The sequence below is a fragment of the Rhinatrema bivittatum genome, chromosome 11 (genome assembly GCF_901001135.1).
Source record: "Rhinatrema bivittatum chromosome 11, aRhiBiv1.1, whole genome shotgun sequence".
Lineage (NCBI taxonomy): Eukaryota > Metazoa > Chordata > Amphibia > Gymnophiona > Rhinatrematidae > Rhinatrema > Rhinatrema bivittatum.
In genome coordinates this window covers 70152201-70170179 of record NC_042625.1, presented here as the reverse complement: position 1 = coordinate 70170179, position 17979 = coordinate 70152201, and the positions used below count along the sequence as shown (strand labels likewise).

The window sequence follows — 17979 nt, the reverse complement described above, 5'->3', positions numbered from 1 at the left end:
ACAAGTCCCTCTGCACATAAACCTGTGTGCTAGGCTGAGCGCGCTTTATTGCATTGGGCCCCATAGGTGGCTGTCTGCCTTTTACCGGAGATTGGTCCAGCTAATAACGGGTCAGTGTGTTCTGGACATAGTCCAGGACAGTTATGCTCTGGAGCTTTCCTGCCCTTGTTGTTCCATCCAAAATGGGCAGGCAGTTCAAGGGACTGTGGAACACCATCTGCACTTAATGAACTTCTGAGAGAACAGGAAAGCTATTCCATTTATTTCTTAGTGCCCAAAAAGGAAGGCAATTTTCATCCTATTCTGGATCTCAGGTAGGTCAACAAAGCTCTGAGAGTGAATTATTTCGAAAAGGAGACCTTGAGGTCAGTGATGCTAGAGGAGAATTCCTAATGTCCTTGGATCTGACAAAAGCATACATCTATATTCCGATAAGGCAGGAAGATCAGAAGTATCTTCATTTTGCTGTCTTAGGTCATTTTTAGTTTCAGGCCCCTACATTTCTGCCTAGCCACAGCTCCAAGAACTTTCTCGGTGGTGGCTGTAGCTCTTCATCAGGAAGGAGTTTTGGTACCTCCTTGTCTGGATGTCTGGCTAATCAGGGTGAAGTCAGCTCGAGAACAGGAGAGCTATGGTCAGAGTTGTGCATATTTTTACAGGATCTCAGCTGGGTTGTCCACTTTGCCAAAAGCAAGTTGGATCCTTCTCAGATTTTGAAATATCTGAGTGGGGTGTTTGACACACAGGTCAGGTGCATCTGTCAAGAGAGGATTTGTAAGCTGCAAGGTCAAGTGTTGATGACCCACGACGTGGAGCTGTCTTCAGGTTTTGGGTTCCATGGCAGCAATCCCTTTGCAGAGGGCGTCATTTTGAAGGTGGTCCCTACAATCTCAGGCATATTCTCTCCAGCTTCCACAAGAAGCATGAAAAAGAGCATGGACCTTGACTCGCCATCATGGATTATGACCAACAGGAGTCGGCGCATTATCTAGGTCGGGTTGTTCAGGGCACATGATCTCAGGAGGACACCATGTGGGCCATCAAGTGGTTGGAGTCGAGGGTAATAAGGAAGGCTCTCTTGCATTTCTTTCTTCTTCAAGGGCAGGCAGTCAGGATCCTGACAACATTGCCATGGTGGTAGCATATGTAAATCAAGGCTGAACCAAAAGTCCTGAAAGCGGGACAACTGATGAAATGGTCAGAGAGACATGTGAGTGCTTTCTGTGGGTCCCATCAGTGGAATAAAAAACATGCAAGCAGATTCTCATTTGGAATTCCTTGGATCCAGAGTGAGCTCTGGCAGAGGATGCTTTTTCCAAGATAGTGAATAGATGGTAAAAGCTGGTAATGGACTTGATGGCGTCCCATGCAGATGCCAGGGTGAACCTGATTTTCAGTTGAATGAAGGAGACTGTCCATCTACAAGCTTCCATCTTTTTGTTCATGAATGTATTTAAGACAATGTGATGAACAATTGTTAAGATCTAAGTTCTCTCTCTTTATTTTTTTTTTATTATTTTTTTTTTTTTTTAGCATCCTGTATTACAAAAAAAGTAAATAATGTGGGATGGGTGTTCTGATTTCTAAAGACCTGACTATTGATGTTAAATTGATTGAGAGGTTGAGGGACAGATATATTCTTAATTTGGATATCCATTCTGAACTTTTTACTCTGGTCAAGTTATACGCTCCCAGGTCTAATCAGGTTGCATTTTATGATTTGATTGATATACCTTTTGATTATGCAGAGGGGCACCTGGTAATAGATGGAGATTTTAACCTCATTGGTTCACCTTCACTGGATATTACTGTGGGAACTGGGCTGTGCACTAGGCACCATAGGTATAAACTTAAACAATTCCTTAATAGATGGGGGTCCGTTAGATATATGGAAGACCTTAAATCCTCACCGTCAAACTATTCTTTTTTTCTCAAAGCTACATAATCCCTTCTCCAGAATAGATTTCTTTTTGGTAGATAGATCCCTGGTTTCTGATATTATCAGGCAGCTGATATTGGTGCTATAATGTAGTCAGAATCATGCTCCCATATGAACAGAATATTCTTTCACACAAAATGACCAGGAGAGGTATTTCTGGAGAATTAACGATAGCTCATTGACTGATTCAGACACTTGCGATCAGTTAAATGACATCTTGGAATATTTGGACTTCAGTGACGTTGAGGCTACCTCCCTAATGATTCTGTGGGATTGTCCCAAAGCAATGATTAGGAGAGAGATTGATTTCAAGGGCTGTTTAAAAGATAAGGTGAAAGTCTGGAACATAAAGACAAGTTGAGCCACACACTCTTAGTAAGTTGGAGGCAGTTAGACATGAGTTGCATCTTTTAGATAATGGAGGTCATCTCTCCCCAGATGACACCAAAAAGAACCTTTACCTTTGGCATCTCACTCCTGAGATATTTCCAAATGTGTCAGACAAATGCTGGCAGGAGGTTAGGGCTCTATTTCACATCTGCTGGGAGCGCTCCTTAGCCTATACGTTTTGGGACCAAATTGTAAGGGTTCGTGTTGGAGGTTACTGGTGTGTTTGTTGATAGAGACCCGAAGGTATTCATTGTAAGCCCCCCCCCCCCCCCCCCCCAGTACCTGCTGTATCCATACATCCATCGATCCGTCTTGACTGCACTAGAGAACGTGCCTTCTCAATTGCTGCTCCGACATCATGGGGCTCCCTACCTCTTCGACTCCGCACTATTAGTAACCCAAAGTAATTCAAGAAAGCCCTAAAAAAAATAAACCTAATTTTTTCAATCAAGTCTTCAAAGATTTAATACCATCAGATTCTTGCAGCTAATCAGTTAGTCCTTTTTCAATGAGTGTCTGTCAGTTTTGTTCTGTTTGTTTAAATATGTACATATTGATTTAACTATGAATTTTTATGGGTATTTCTGTGTTACCCACCCCATACTTTGGGGGGCATAGGGTACAAGTGGTTACTAAATAAATAAGTTTAATGGTGCGTTACTCGGTATTCTGATGTCTCTCCCCCTCTCTGTTCTAGGGCAGGCGTCTCTCAGCATTTCTGTCTCCAATAGCCAGATCCAGGAAAATGTGGTAAGTACAGCGTTCTGTGGCTACTCTCTCCTTTCCACTGCCAGTGAGGCAGACTATGAAGATGCCTTTCTTCTTTCATTGTAGGACATCGCCATGGTTTATCAAATCTTCCCAGATGAGGTGCTTGGCTCAGGCCAGTTTGGAGTGGTCTATGGAGGTAAGCCTACGGGTGCCATCCCCTCTCTTAACTTGTTCCTCTTTCTAAGGACGAACACCTAAAGGTAGATCCCTGTACTCTGAGGGAGCCCCATTTGTATTGGGTGTGGATGATCCTTGGATTAATGGCTTTATGTATTTTTGTTGTTCAGGGAAGCACCGGAAGACAGGCAGGGATGTGGCAGTGAAGGTGATAGACAAGCTGCGGTTTCCCACCAAACAGGAGAGTCAACTTCGTAATGAGGTGGCCATCCTGCAGGTGAGAGAGAGAACAAGGGGTGGATGGGGGGGAGGCAGGAGACAGCGAGCATTGGTCCTCTCTAGGTACAATCACAGTCTCTGGGCTGTCACCCCATCAAAGTAAAGCAAAGAAGCATTTCTGCACAGAGCAGTGAAGTGCATGCAAGAATCCTTCAACAAAAGTGGAGGGGTGCAAAAAGGTATCTGTTTAAGGACTGGAGGCAGTAAAAGCAACCGTGGAGGGAGCAAGATGTAAAACCTGGGACAGCAGTGGGGGATTGAGGGCTAAAGCCTGGTACAGACACAGAGGATCCTCAATGGTAGGGAAGTAAAAAGTATGGGATGGCCACAGTGAATCCTTAAAGGTGGCAGAGTGAGGAGTATAGCCTGGGACAGGCACAGAAGGTCCTCAGTGGTGGGAGAGAGTGAGGTGTAAAACCTGCTATGGGTGGGAGGAGGAAGGTGCAGAGCCTGGGATGGGCACAGGGGATCCTCAGCAGTGGTTGGAGTGAGGGATAAAGCCTGGGACAGGGACAAGCACAGGGATCATCCGTGACAGGGGGACCATAAGCTGAAGATGGAGATCAAATAGGGTTTATCGTATTGCAGGAGGCTGACAGAATGGGTAGAGACTAGATGAGCTGGGAGGTCTTTATCTGTTTCTATCTTTTGGTGACACTGAGAGCCTCTCCTTCCTCTGCAGAGCCTGAGGCACCCGGGCATTGTGAACCTGGAGTGCATGTTTGAGACACCGGAGAAGGTCTTTGTAGTGATGGAGAAGCTGCATGGGGATATGCTGGAGATGATCTTGTCCAGTGAGAAGGGGAGACTGCCAGAAAGGCTCACCAAGTTCCTTATCACCCAGGTAACCCATACACCACTCTTAGAGCTTTGCTAAGTTAAATAATTTGGACTATATCCAGCATTAATCACACCAGGCACACCTGGGCAGATGTTTTTTGTGTGGTGCTAATGGAAGAGGTGACTGGTTGCATCTGGTTCCCCAACAGTTATGTTCACATATCCAAGGGGTGCAGATTATCACTTAAGGATAACAAGCCAAGGAATTCCAGTACTCTCCTAATTAGAGAATAAATGCAGGAATTGGTAAATCTCAAGGTATTCTCTATCACAACAATTCTATTATTCCACTAGATGGCACTGCAGACAGCATAAGGCGCAGAGCTCAGGGTGGACAATATGCAAAGCCATTTCCTCAAGGCATTTTACCAGAGGAAATGAGGACTTTGAATATTGTTCAACAATGTATATTCTTTTACCTTATATTGTAGAGGTGTTCCTGGGGGAGTGAGGGGGAAGAATGCAAGAACCTGTATAACCCTGGTTATTCAAAACTAAATGTGTTTTGTGGTGAGAAAATTATCTACAGAGAGAGGCACAAATTGCTGAAGGTAATTTTTTGTTAGGTAGTAATCAAAGCAAAACAATATGCTTTCATTATTTCTGCAAACCTTGTGGGATTTGCAGGATGAAGCAGAGACTAATTGCCCCCTAATATTTATCAAATGCCTTTCAAATCTGCCCACTAGTTTTGGCCCCTGCACACTGCATTTTGCTGGATTTCCTTTGGCATGTTCAATCCCCTACGCGCTCTGCGTTTTTGCTGGAGTCTCTTCTGGTATTTTCAGCCCTGTATTTTGCCAGAATCTCCCGGAGTTCTTTCAGCTCCTGGAACTCCATCTTATGTATCTCCTAAGGAAACAGAAATTCTCCTCAGCCCTCTGATGGCACTTGGAAGACACATCAAGAGTTGCATGATGTATTTTTTTTATTTTGTTTGCCTGAATTTTCTGTGCCTCCTTTTAGACTTCCAACTCAATCAGAACCAACCTCCGTTGGGCATGTAGCTATGAACTTTCATTTGTAACTGCTTGGGTTTTTCCTTTCTAGTCTGTATTCCCCTCCCAACTCGCCTAATCAGGTCTTTGTGCAGTAAAATTGCAGTAACACGGACTCTGAGTCTGGTCACTAGGTTTACTGTTTAGCAACATCTGGTGCTTCCATCCGCCACACTATTACTGCCACTCCTCCACCAGGTTCAGACTTTTATTGCCATACCTTCTGAGCTGGGCTTATCCCTTTGTATTTGATACTAAGTGTATGTAGTCTTATGGTTTCTCCAGTTTTGTTGTTTGATTTTTGCTATAATCATAATAAAAAAAAATATTAATGAAAAAAAAGAGAACACTGCATCTGCAGGTTTAAATTCTGCAAGCTTATCTGAGCTGGTATAGTCCCAGAATGCACACTTGTTGGCATTACAAATTCATCTTACCTTGTTGCAATCCTAAGAGGAGCTTTCGTGCAAGGTGATGGAGACTTTGATTTGCTGCTGCCTGGGCTTGATGAATGGAGTCCGGCAAACGGCGGCATAGGCGAGGGAGGCAGAGAACCTGATTCCGCAGACCCTTTCCATCACTCCTTTCTCTTCTCCCTCTTTTTGGGTAGATACTGGCAGCCCTGCGGCACCTGCACTTCAAGAACATCGTCCACTGTGATCTGAAGCCGGAGAATGTTCTGCTGGCATCCGCGGATTCCTTTCCACAGGTGAGAGAGAGCCCTCGCTCCCGAAATCTGTACCACTGCACCCCAGTACACACGGATCCATGTCCTGCACCCAGAATGAGGAGGGAGGGGGGAGGTCCATCCTAGAGTGGGGCAGAGGAGGGATCTCCTAAGGAGGAAAGAGGCCATCCCATCAGACTGAGGCAGAGGGGGGAAACTCTCTGGGGAGAGAGGGAGGGAGGCAGTGCCTTCTGAGTGTGGAACGAGGGAGGGAGCTCAGAGGGTAAGGAGAAGGGATACAGTCCCTTCCCCATGTGGGGCAGAGGTGGGAATTCTGATAAGAGGGTGAAAGCCTATTTGCAGCTTCGGAAAGGGGTGAGGTGCCTCCGACTTCCTGCAGCAGCCATTGCCCACCTAATTTGTCTTGCTCTTCTCTCTCTCTTTCTCAGATTCAGATACAGAAAAATTGATTAACCAATTTCTACATGCATTGCCAAAGTCGTACATAAAATAGTTATTTTATTTGATTATTTTTTATATTTCTAGTAGTGAAGAGTTGATGGTTGGTGTGAATGTGGCGTGAGAAGAGTACTGTAACTTTTATATCTGGTGGGAGTGCCCTAAAACCTGCCTCGCCAGCTGCCAGGACTTAAGTAGGGACTGGGTCCTGATGCCCGATGGTAGTCCAGGGATAAGCACTGTTTTGCTGGTAGTGGCAACCAGCTTACGAGTACAGCGCACTTGTCCTCAGGCAGGCTCCTCCCTCAACCCTTCTTGGTGGGTGTTAAAGGGGGGCCACTGCAGGGGAGGTTGTCTCTTCTGAGTGTCAAGATCCACTCCAGGCTTGTTTTTTTTGTGTTTGATATCCCGCTTTTAAAACAATTTAACAAAGGTTTTCTTGCCGCTCCTGCACTACTCTTCCTGCACTATGAAGGATTGGGCTGGGGGGGGGAAGGGGGTTTCTCTTCCCCAGTGTTCATTGTGGTTTTCGGGCCTATCCTTCATTAGGGTCCTTGACCAAAATGGTCCAGGTTAGAGACACCTGATGTCAGAGAAGGGTCCCTTGGGGGCTTGATCTCCTAGCAGGGTCCTTAGTGAAGGAGATGAAATCTGTAGTGGCTTAGAGGACAGAGTGGGAGAGAGATTCGCTGAGCTGGTGGGAAGATTCCTCAGTGGTACAGCACTTTCAGAAGGAGGAACTGCTTCCTCCGGTTACCCAGATGTTCGAAGATTACAGAGGTGCAGGTCTTGCACTCTTTCAGATGATCCAGACCTTTCAGGAATTAGGGAGCTGCCTAAAGCTTTTCCTGTCCATCAGGACATAATTATGGAATTTCCAGAGGCAAATCTCAGGGTAAAGATGCCATTATCCGGGCTCTACCCTTTTTTCCTCTGGTGAAGGGGAGAAGCTATTTTTTGCCTAAAGTTGGATGCCTTGGGTCTGGGTGGTAACCCAGAAGACCACCATTCACATAACAGGAGGCATGACATTAAAGGATTCTCAGGATCGAAAGACTGAAGCCTTTCTCCAGCGTCCTTTGATGTTTCATGCCTTGCTTTGCAGGCTGCAGTGTCTGGTGGCCATATGGCTAGAGTGCTTTTGTACTGGATTCAATGGTTCTCGAAGGAATCAGGAAATGAGGAAGCGCAGCCGTCACTCAGGGAAGTGGTCCATTTAGAATCTGGGGATGTCTTTTTGGCTGATCTCATCAGAATGTCAGCCTAAGAATGTGCCATTGGTGGTGATAGCTGGAAACCTTTTGTGTGTTAAATTATGAAAGATTGTTGTATTCTGCACTGGACGTACTTTCTGGATTATTAAAAAAAAAAAGAAAGAGAGAGTGTTCTGGATGTGCCACTGATTGGCAGATCCAGCATCCAAACAACAGATAAGCAAGTTTGTCTTTTTATAGGGGGTGGCTGCAATTTGGAAACTGTCTTGAAAAACTTGTTAAAGATCCAGGAGAATTGAAGCTTTGGAAAGAGGCTTTAGGGGCTTCTCTGAGGGCCCCTACCAAAAACAGTCTCGGGGAGTTCCAGAAGCGTAGACCAAGCAGAATGTCTTTCCCACCTTCTAGGGTTCACCCCCTCTTGAGTGCCCTTCCTGCCCTTCCTACCTCCCAAAAGGAAAGTTCAGGAATAGAAATGCTCTCTACATATCTAAGGCCACCGCAGCACAGAATGAGGTCCTTGGGGCGCCCTTAATATTGGTGGAACTGGAAAAGGCAGTGAAGTTACTGCTGGCCGGAAAGAGCCCAGGACCTGATGGATTCCTGCTATTTTTATAAGAAATTATTTTTGGATCTGGCCCTGCTGATGGCTAGTGTGTTTGAACACTTGAAGGATAATCCATCCTGTCCGCACAGGCTTACGGATGCTGCTATTGTGCTATTGCACAAGAAGGGGCGGGAGGAGGCGGATCCGGAATCGTATAGGCCCATCTCATTACTAAATGCAGACATCAGAGTATTGGCTAAAGTGTTGCAGCTGGTAGAGGGGCTTATCCCATGACTAGTCCAGACATATCAGACTAGATATGTCGAACGCTTCTCTACAGTGAACACTAGAAGGGCATTCCATGTTTTGCTGGTACATCGAACAAAAATACGGGGCTTGTTGGTAGCATTGGATGTGGAGAAAGCCTTTGACAGGCTGCACTGGCCCTTTTTGTTTGCGGCGCTATGCGCTTCTAACTTAAATCCTGCCTTTGTGGAATAGATTGGGACTTTATATGCGCATCCTACAGGGTGTTGACAAATGGATCCTTGTTGGCTGCGTTTCTCATTCGGCAGGGCACCAGATGGATGCCCACTCTCTCTGCTGCTGTTCAACTTGTCTGTGTATTAGCCCAGATGATTCATTCAGACAGAGATTTCAGGCTTCTGGTTTAATGGCAAGAGACGCAAGATATCCTTCTATGCAGACAATGTATTGTGTTATATTTATAACTGAGGTTAGGAAATCTGTGCTCAGGATCTTAGCAGTTCTAGACGAGTATGGACTAGTTTCAGGTTATAAAGTGAGTTATAAAAAATCAGAAATCTTCTTTGGGTGGGGCTACAGTGCATTCGCTTCTTGAATGTATGAAACATTTCCGAATTGCCAGAGAAGGTTTTAAGTATTTTGGAATTTTCATTCCCCACAATTGGTCTTACATTTACTGAACAAATTGTGCACCAATAGACAATGAGATCTGGGAGGATCTAAGAAATTGGATGGGATTGATGGTCACTTGGGCGGGAAGAACTGGGATACTTTAAAACGAATATTTTACCATGGCTCATGTATTTCAGCATATTCCTATTGGCTTGCCCAAAATGTTCTTTGACAACTTTGAACAGAGAGATGTCTCAATTCAGTTGGCAGAGTTGGGCCCCTCGGGTGAAACTTAGCACATTATGGCAAACAAAGTTGGGCATAGAAATGGCTCTGCCTAATCTTCTGGGCTACTACAGAGCAGCATGGTTGGGATGGGAAACCACTCAGCCCTGGATCTCTTCAGAGGGTAGAGATGCTGGAGATGTTAAGTTGACTCTTCTACCATTTTTGCTGTCCACCTTCCTAAGAGCCAGAAGGGCTATACTTTCATGCCCGATTATAGCCCATATAATGCAGGTATGGCTAGGGATGCACAAGGATCATACACCACTGGCTGTTCTGCGTGATGATCCTCCTATTTCAGTTGCCACCTTCCATGCAGATGTAATGGGCTGGTGGAGAGAGAGTTGTAATTTTTGGGCCAACTGTGGGATGATGAGGTATGAATCACCTTTGATAACTTACAATAAGAATTTGACCTGCAGGATGAATCAAAGGAGGATAAGAGCCCAGCTAATTAAGTCGGAAAGGGTGGCATGAATGCAACGGATGCCCTCACAGATGGAACAGGCCCTCATGGCGATAGGATCAGGAAAGAAAAGTATTGGCTCTCTATGTAGGGCAATAATTGTCCTTGGAAGAAAAGGAACCAATCGTTGGGTTGGTAACCCAAAAGAATGCAGATTTGGAGCTGAACCTGATGGAAAGGGGACTGCAAGGGAATATGGAAGCGAGTGCATACGGTTTCTTTGTAGTTGCCAAATGGAGTTAATATATAAACTTGTAAGGAGAACTTATAGATGTCCTCAATATTTTGTGAGATGTTCTTCACTCTTGTCTCCATTATGCTGAAGAAATTGTGAGGAGGTTGGGTCTTTCACATTTGGTGGACATGTTCCCTGGTCCAGGGTTTCTGGGTGAGAGTGGAGGCCCAAATAATGGATATACTGGACAGACCAGTACATCTCCCATCCTTACTTTATCTTCTGGCACTATGTAATCCATCTTGTACAGTGGCTTGCAAAAGTGTTCAGCCCTCAGTCAGTATTTTTGTATGGATTACAAATGAAACCTAGACAGATTGTTCCAGACAGTATGTTCATTGCAAACCAGTATGCTCTTAAAGTAAATTTCAAAGTCACAATTTATTATTTCTCTGCACTTTTTGTAAAATAAAATTTAAAAACTAAAAAATGCTGCTTTTTATAAGTATTCATATCCTGTGCTGTGGAAACTTTAAGTTTACACAGATGAAAGATATTGCCCTAACAATAGTAGAGGTCATCTCTTCTGGATAAAAGATCCTCTAAGTCTAGTAACATTGGTCAGACTGAACCTGAAGGAAAGCTATGAAAATAAAATCCAAAGAGCATTCTAAGGAATTTAAAGATAAAGTTTAGACATGTACAGAATAGGAAAAGGCTACAAAATAATCTCCAAGTGCTTGGATATCCCAGTGAGAAAATGGAAGATGCATCATATCACCCAGACACTGCCTAAACAAGGCCATCCCTCAAAACTCAGCATCAGAGCAAGGAGGAGACTTGTGAGGGAAGCCACATAGGCCAACGATAATTTTGAAGGAGCTACAGTGTTCAGTCAATCATATCAAGAGCTCTGCATACAAATGGCCTGAATAGGAGGGTGGCTAGAAAGAAGCCATTACTGAAGAAAAACCACATCAAAGCACATCTGGAGTTTGCTAGAAAGCATCAGATAACCCAGCCAAAATGTAGGATAAGGGTTTATGGTCAGATGAGACACAAAAAGAGCTTTTTGGCCAAAATTCAAAATGCAAACTTAACACTGCCCATTCTTCAGCATACACCATCCCAACAGTACAGTATGGGGGTGGCAGCACCATGTCATGGGGATGCTTTTCCTCAGCGGGGACTGGGGCATCTTGTTAAAACTGAAGGACGGATGGATGGTGCAACATACTGGGAGATACTGCAAAACAAGTTGCTTCAGTCTGCTAAAAAACAAACTTGGGAGAAAGTTCACATTTCAGCAGGACAATGATCCCAAGCACAAGGCCAAAGTAACACAAGTAGTTGAACAACAAAAAAAACCAAAACCAGAATGTTCTAAAATAGTCAAAGTCCAGATCTCAATCCAGTCGAGAATCGGTGGTACTATTTGAAAATTGCAGTCAAGCATTATCCAACCAACCTTAACCTGGAGCAAATCTGCCAGAAGAACTGACAAAAATCATTCCCAAATAGTGCACAGCTGGTAGAAACGTACCCCAACAGACTTAAAGCAGTTATTGCAGCAGAAGGTGGTTCTAGCAAGTACTAGTCTGAAGGGGTTGAATACTTATACATGCATCATGTTTCAGTTTCTAATTTTATTTTACAAAAAATGCAGAGCAATAATGAATTGTGACTTTGAAAATTTACTTCGAGAACATACTGGTTTGCAGTAAGCATACTGTCTGGAACAATCTGTGTAAGTATCATTTGTAATCCACACATCTGCTAATTGTGTTGTGTTGCTGCTGATCTGTTTTCCCTGATATCTGCACTGTTGGCCTCATGAGTAACTGCTTGTTAATATATCTGATCTCATGACTTGTTTCTTGTTACAAGCAAGCTAAAAAAAAAAGGTATATTTATTCTCAGAACTTATAGACCTTATGTCAAGCAATTGCACTAGCTATATTAGTGATTATCTTTGTTCCACTAATTTCTATTGTGTTACAAAGTTCTTCACATTAACTAAATAGCTCCTTGAATAATTTTCCATAGTAACTAATCTTTTCCATAAGTTGGATAGGTTGGTTGTTATTATTCATGGTCCTCACAAGGGGAAAGTGGCCTCCAAAGTGTCCATAGCAAGATGGATCAAGGAGGAGGTTGCTACTTTCTAAATTGCTAGAGTTCGGCAGATCCCAATAGGACTTGGTGGCATGCATGGCAATGTCTTGGAAGATAACTACATAGCCACTTGATAGATATCTGTACACACTTTCATGAAGCATTACAGATTGGATGTGAGAGAGGACTCTGCTTTTGGGGGTAAGTTTTGAAAGTGGCCTTTGATTCCTTCCACCCAGTTTAATCTCTGCTTGGGTGCTTCCCAGGAATCTGGACTGGTCTGACTGGGCAATAAGGAGAAATTTAGTCTTTCCTGTTAATTTCCTTTCCTTGAGTCCTGTTGGACCGGTCCAGACCCTATCCTGGAAGCTCTTGGCTGTACAGCCTTTTTTTTTTTCTTTTTAATATACCTAAAGGGATCTAGGTGGAGGAATGAATTTGGTTGACAGCTGAACCTTATTCCGTTGCTCTTTCAGTGGGAGGCTCCAACCGATACTTGGGTCCCGTTTTCAACTGAGGGAGATGATGAAGAAAAGCCTCCACTGTTCTAAACCTTTTTTAACATTTTTGCTAGTTGTTTCAAGGTTTTCATTTGTTATTACCATTGGCTTTGTTACGAGATTACTGGCTGAGTCAGTTACTGTACCAGGTTATAAGGGCAGTAATGATGTTACCGAACAGATGTGGTTCTCGGCAGGTGGGAATAAACCGAGGAATCTGGACTGGTTTGACATGGCTTAAGGAAGCAAAATGAAACAGGCAAGACTAAACCACCATGTAACATGCTTTGGGTACATTTTGCAGAAAAGCATGAAATAAATCTAATTTTAGATTAGGTAACAGACCCTCCATAAAAGACGACATGCTGTGATGGGGGGAAGGGGGTTACCACTTTAGTGATGAGGGTGGGTTCTAAGTTGAAAGGGGATTTGGAGATGTGTGACAGTGGGTGGGGGTTGATTTAATGCCGAAATAGTGTGACGTCATTTATGGACTGCCCCTAAGATCATGAGCCTACCTCTTCCCAGCTTTGCATCCAGCATTGCTCCAACAATAATGTTCAAAGTGTTGCTGTCAGAGCAATGCTTGATGCCAGGCTAGGAGGAGGTAAATCTATGTGGTCCACCTGGGAGGGGATGGAGGGAGTACATAATGGGGAGGATGGCATTTGCATTTTTATGGGTTAGTAGGGGGGAATCTAGATGGAGTAGGGCAACTTAGCTTTTTTTTTTTATTAGGTCTGTTATTTGCAGTGCCTAGAGTTGCCCAGCCAAATTAGGAAGATAGCACTGAATCAGCACTGCCCACTTAACTCTCCCGCCCCCCCCCCCCCCAAACACACACACACACACACTCTCCTAGCTGCACATATTTTAACCAGCTAGGTCTGGGCACCTTGCACATTTAGCCAGTTGATTAATCCCAATTTTTAACTGGGTAGATTTAACTGGATAACTTCCAAAGTTATCCAATTCAATTTTTCTGAAAATCTTCCCATTTATGTATTACGTTTGACAATATATATACAATTTGTCTTGCCAATAGTTTCCTGAAAGTGAAGCTCTGTGATATCTCGCATACAGGTGAAGCTCTGTGACTTTGGCTTTGCCCGGATCATTGGAGAGAAGTCGTTCCGGAGGTCGGTGGTGGGGACTCCCGCATACTTGGCGCCTGAGGTGCTACTAAACCAGGGATACAATCGCTCCCTGGACATGTGGTCTGTGGGTGTGATCATGTACGTCAGCCTGAGTGGGACCTTCCCCTTCAATGAGGATGAAGATGTCAATGAGCAGATCCAGAATGCAGCCTTCATGTACCCCACCAACCCATGGAAACAGATCTCGCAAGGAGGTGAGACCCTGGGGAGGGTAGGTATGGTTGGAGAGAGGCGCCAAGGGGGAGGTTATCGGAGAGAGAGTATCCAACGTGTTAACTGCTGTGATGGATGGAAAGGACTAGAGAGGTTGTATATGATGGGTCCATGATAAGAGCTTGATAGGAAAGAGGGAGGGTGCATATGATGGCTCACTGATGAGAATCAGATGGCAAGGTAAAATGCAGTGCCTGATGACTCCCTTGTGAGGCATAGTAAGAGGAACAATGCTATGATGTTGGGTTCCTCTTGAGAACCAAATAAGATGAAGTAAGGAAGGAAGGCAGGTCATCTATGATGGCTGCCTGATGAGAGCTGGATGTAAAGGGGTGAGGCCATGCATGGGCATGTTGTAGAGGGGAGAGATCTCCAGGACCTGTCTTGCATGACTTTGTTGCATCTCCCCCCTTCATAGCTGTTGACCTGATAAACAACTTGCTTCAAGTGAAGATGAGGAAACGTTACAGTGTGGACAAGTCTCTCAGCCACTCATGGCTGCAGGTAGGGGCCAGAATATGAGGAATGGAACCTGGCTGCTGGCTGTACAGCAGTCTTTCATAGAAACATATAGAACATGATGACAGAGAAAAACTATACAACCCATCCACATTGCCTGCTCAGCTTTTATAGTTCTTTGTTTGTCCATCTCTCAAATTTTCTTGGATTCTGTGCTTTGCTTTGTCTGCACCACCTCTACAGGGAGACTGTTCCAATAATGGATCTTCCATCTCTCAGCCATAGGGTTGTACTTCTCACTGAGTCTCTGTCCCACACACTCTCACACCCTGGGGTCTGCATCTCATTCTCTTGTGCAGGCACAGGAGTCTCTGCATCTCCTCATCACACAAGTCTTTCTCTCTCTTTAGGATTATCAGACCTGGCTGGATTTGCGGGAGCTGGAGGGGAAGTTCAGACAGCGTTACATCACCCATGAGAGCGATGATGCTCGCTGGGCACAGTTTGCCGAGGACCACAGCCTGCCCTACCCACCCCATCTGAGGGCTCCACCACCACCAGGGCTTGATGACCAAGAACTGGAGGACAATGAGATGCAGGGGCTGACAGACCGTGTCAGTATCCTGTGAGACAGGCCCTTTGGGGAGAGCTGACTGTCTGTGCTGGAATACTCTCCCTCTTCTGGCTGTACTCAGCCCCTGGGGGGAGGGGAAGTAAAGATTCCTTGTATAGAGCTATGTACAGTCCTGCCATGCTGCATCCTCTACTCATTGATGGTGTCTTTGCGGTGCTGGATCTTTAAAAGAGGGGGAGGATTTATGTATACAGCTAAACCTCTCTCCCCCCCCCACCCCCATTTCATGTGAGGAACTCAAGCACTATATACCACCAAAAACTAAGGAAAAGTGCACCTCCAGCACTCATCTGTGCTTTGTGATTGGTTATTGACTTCATCCTGAGGGCAAGCGATGGATTTTGGTCAAACGTTTGTAAGCTCCACAGGCTGCTGCCCACCTCTAGATCTCCCAAACCGGAGCTTAGCTAGGAATGGACAGTAATCCTGCCACCTCCCCAATGTACAAATTGTGGTCTTGCTGTGGTTGCATGGACAGTAGCAAAGGGCCTCTTCAGCCACAAAGGTAGTTAATGTACCATAGGCTTTAATGCAGGTGACGGAGTCTGAGGGGAAAGCAGTGGTCAGAATGGTTTGGCTCTTCAGGGGAGCCACTGTAAAATAGTTTTTAAAAAAAATCAATAAAAAATAATAATCCCCAAAAGAGAATCCGTTAATGGAAGAAGTCTTTCCTCTTTACCACATCTCCATGAAGAAAGGGCATGGACAACTCCCATGGAGAGAAGCGGCAGCGTATGCGGTCATGACCCCGAAGCGGAGAGCCCTTCCAGGTAAGAGAGTGCCCCCAGCTGGGACAGAATTGTGCTGGTAGAGACAGAGAAGTAAAATGAGACGATGCCCTGTGGATCTGAAGCAGGAGACTTCTTCAGCTGAAAGCCAAGCCCTGCCTCCGTTCCCCAGTAACCTGTTGTGGACCCGAATTAACCTCCCCCCACCCCCATAACAACTTGCTAGAGAGCATTATAGCAGTGGAGACACCATCAGCCAGTTTGACTTGTTGGTTTTCTGAAAGGATTCTTCGCCTTCTGCCTAAGTTTTGAGTGAGGGGAGGGGTTGGGTTGGGGGAAGGGGGACCCTTCTTAAAAGTCATGACTTTACCCACACGGGGGCAAAAGTAGAATGCTTATTTGGGATTGAAATCATCATCTTGTGGCCAGGAGCCCTCTCTTACTGATCAGAAGCTGTGGGCGGTAGTAAGGGCGATTGTGAAGCTCTTCTATTATAGAGAGGATGTGGGTAGAAACGCACACAACGGGGGTAGGAGCATAAAGAGAGCTATTCTTTTGGATGGAGGCCTCAGGTAGTAGGGTGGCCAACATGGGGTAACCTAAAATGAGGACACCTGCCTCCAAAAAGCAGGACAATTACTTTAAAACATTGGCACTTGCCTCCAAAAAAGATTTAAAAAGAATGGAGGACAAAAATTTGCATTGAATTTCTATATTTAATTAGCAATGAATTTAAATATGCAAGGCTTCCCCAGCCTACAGCAGCCTTCTTACCCCCCCCCCCCCCCCAACCACTCCTACCCACTCAATGGCTATGTCCACAGTGGGCCACTCCTTCTATTAGTTTAGTGTGGCTGCATGCATTGGACATGGCACCATGTAAGTTGCCTTACAGATAATGAATGACTTCCCCCCCCCCCCCACCCCAATTACACAATAACATAGTAACGATGGCAGAAAAAAACCAAATGGTCTATCTGGTCAGTCCAGCAAGTTTCTTCTGGTAGAAACTGCCGCTCTGTGAAGGTTACCCCCAAGCCTTATGTTAAGGTAGTAATACTATTAGTAACATTTTTGTAGGGTGAACAGCCTTGATAATTCAGAGGATGCTGCTTGCATGGGCTTTGCTTTTGGACTTGGCCAGAGAAGCAGTCCTGTGCTTTTTGCCCTAATGTCTGTGTATCAGTAACCTAGACCGTAAAAGTCAGGGCCCAATGTTGGCTTTCATCTGAATCCAATTCCTCTCTTACCCCCACTGTTGAAGCGGAGAGCGATGCTGCAATTGCATCATAATCAAGAAAGATAATTGGTTAAGAGTAGTAACTGCTGCTTCATGCAAGTTACCCCATGCGCCCTTTTCTTCATTTCCATGCTCTAGCTTTTAGGGATCCACAGTGTTTATCCCGTGCCTTTTTAATTTAGTTTACTGTTTTTGTCCTCGCCATCTCTTCTGGAAGGGCATTCTAGCCATCCACCACCCTCTCAGTAAAGAAATATTTCCTGATGTTGGTTCTGAGTCATCTTCCTCCCCCCCCCCCAACCCCCTGGAGTTTTCATTTTGTGACCCCTGGTTCTACTGTCTGCTTTCCGACTGAAAAGGTTTGAAGTTCATTCATCATTAAAACCTTTCAGGTACCTGAAGGGTCTGTATCATATCTCCCCTGCACCTCCTCTCTTCCAGGGATCCTTCAGCCTCTCCTTATGTCTTCTGATACAGACCCCACACCCCTTCTCTGGACCGCCTCCATCCTGTCTCTATCCTTTGTGAGATACGGTCTCCAGAGCTGAACACAGTACTCGCAAGTGAGACCTCACCAAGGACCTGGTCAAGGTCATCATCACTTCTTTTTTTTCTTACTGGTTAGTGCTCTCTCTATGCAGCCCAGAATTATTCTAGCTTTAGCATTAGCCTTTTCACATTGCTTTGTCACCTTCAGATCTCCAAACACTATCACCCCAAGGTCCATCTCTTGGTCTGTGCACATTAGTCTTTCACCTCCCATCTCGTACAGCTTTTTTGGATCACCACCCCCAGATGCATGAGACAGCATTTCTTGGCATTGAATCCCAGCTGCCAATTCTTGGACAGTTCTTCCAGCTTCCTTAAATCACTTTTCATTCTCTACTCCTTCAGGCATGTCCACTCTGTT

General features: G+C 44.9%; 1 protein-coding gene across 1 annotated transcript in view; it reads left to right on the top strand.

Annotated features, from left to right (window-relative positions):
- The window catches only part of PRKD2 (protein kinase D2), a 37276-nt gene extending 21683 nt beyond the window's left edge, over positions 1–15593 (top strand). Inside the window, exons 11-18 of the mRNA XM_029619714.1 lie at positions 3027–3079; positions 3164–3236; positions 3388–3494; positions 4179–4340; positions 5945–6043; positions 13722–13989; positions 14427–14512; positions 14878–15593. Coding sequence (XP_029475574.1) covers positions 3027–3079; positions 3164–3236; positions 3388–3494; positions 4179–4340; positions 5945–6043; positions 13722–13989; positions 14427–14512; positions 14878–15096 — 1067 coding nt within the window. The 3' untranslated portion in view covers positions 15097–15593. The remainder of the gene's footprint in view (positions 1–3026; positions 3080–3163; positions 3237–3387; positions 3495–4178; positions 4341–5944; positions 6044–13721; positions 13990–14426; positions 14513–14877) is intronic.
- The last annotated feature ends 2386 nt before the right edge of the window (positions 15594–17979 follow it).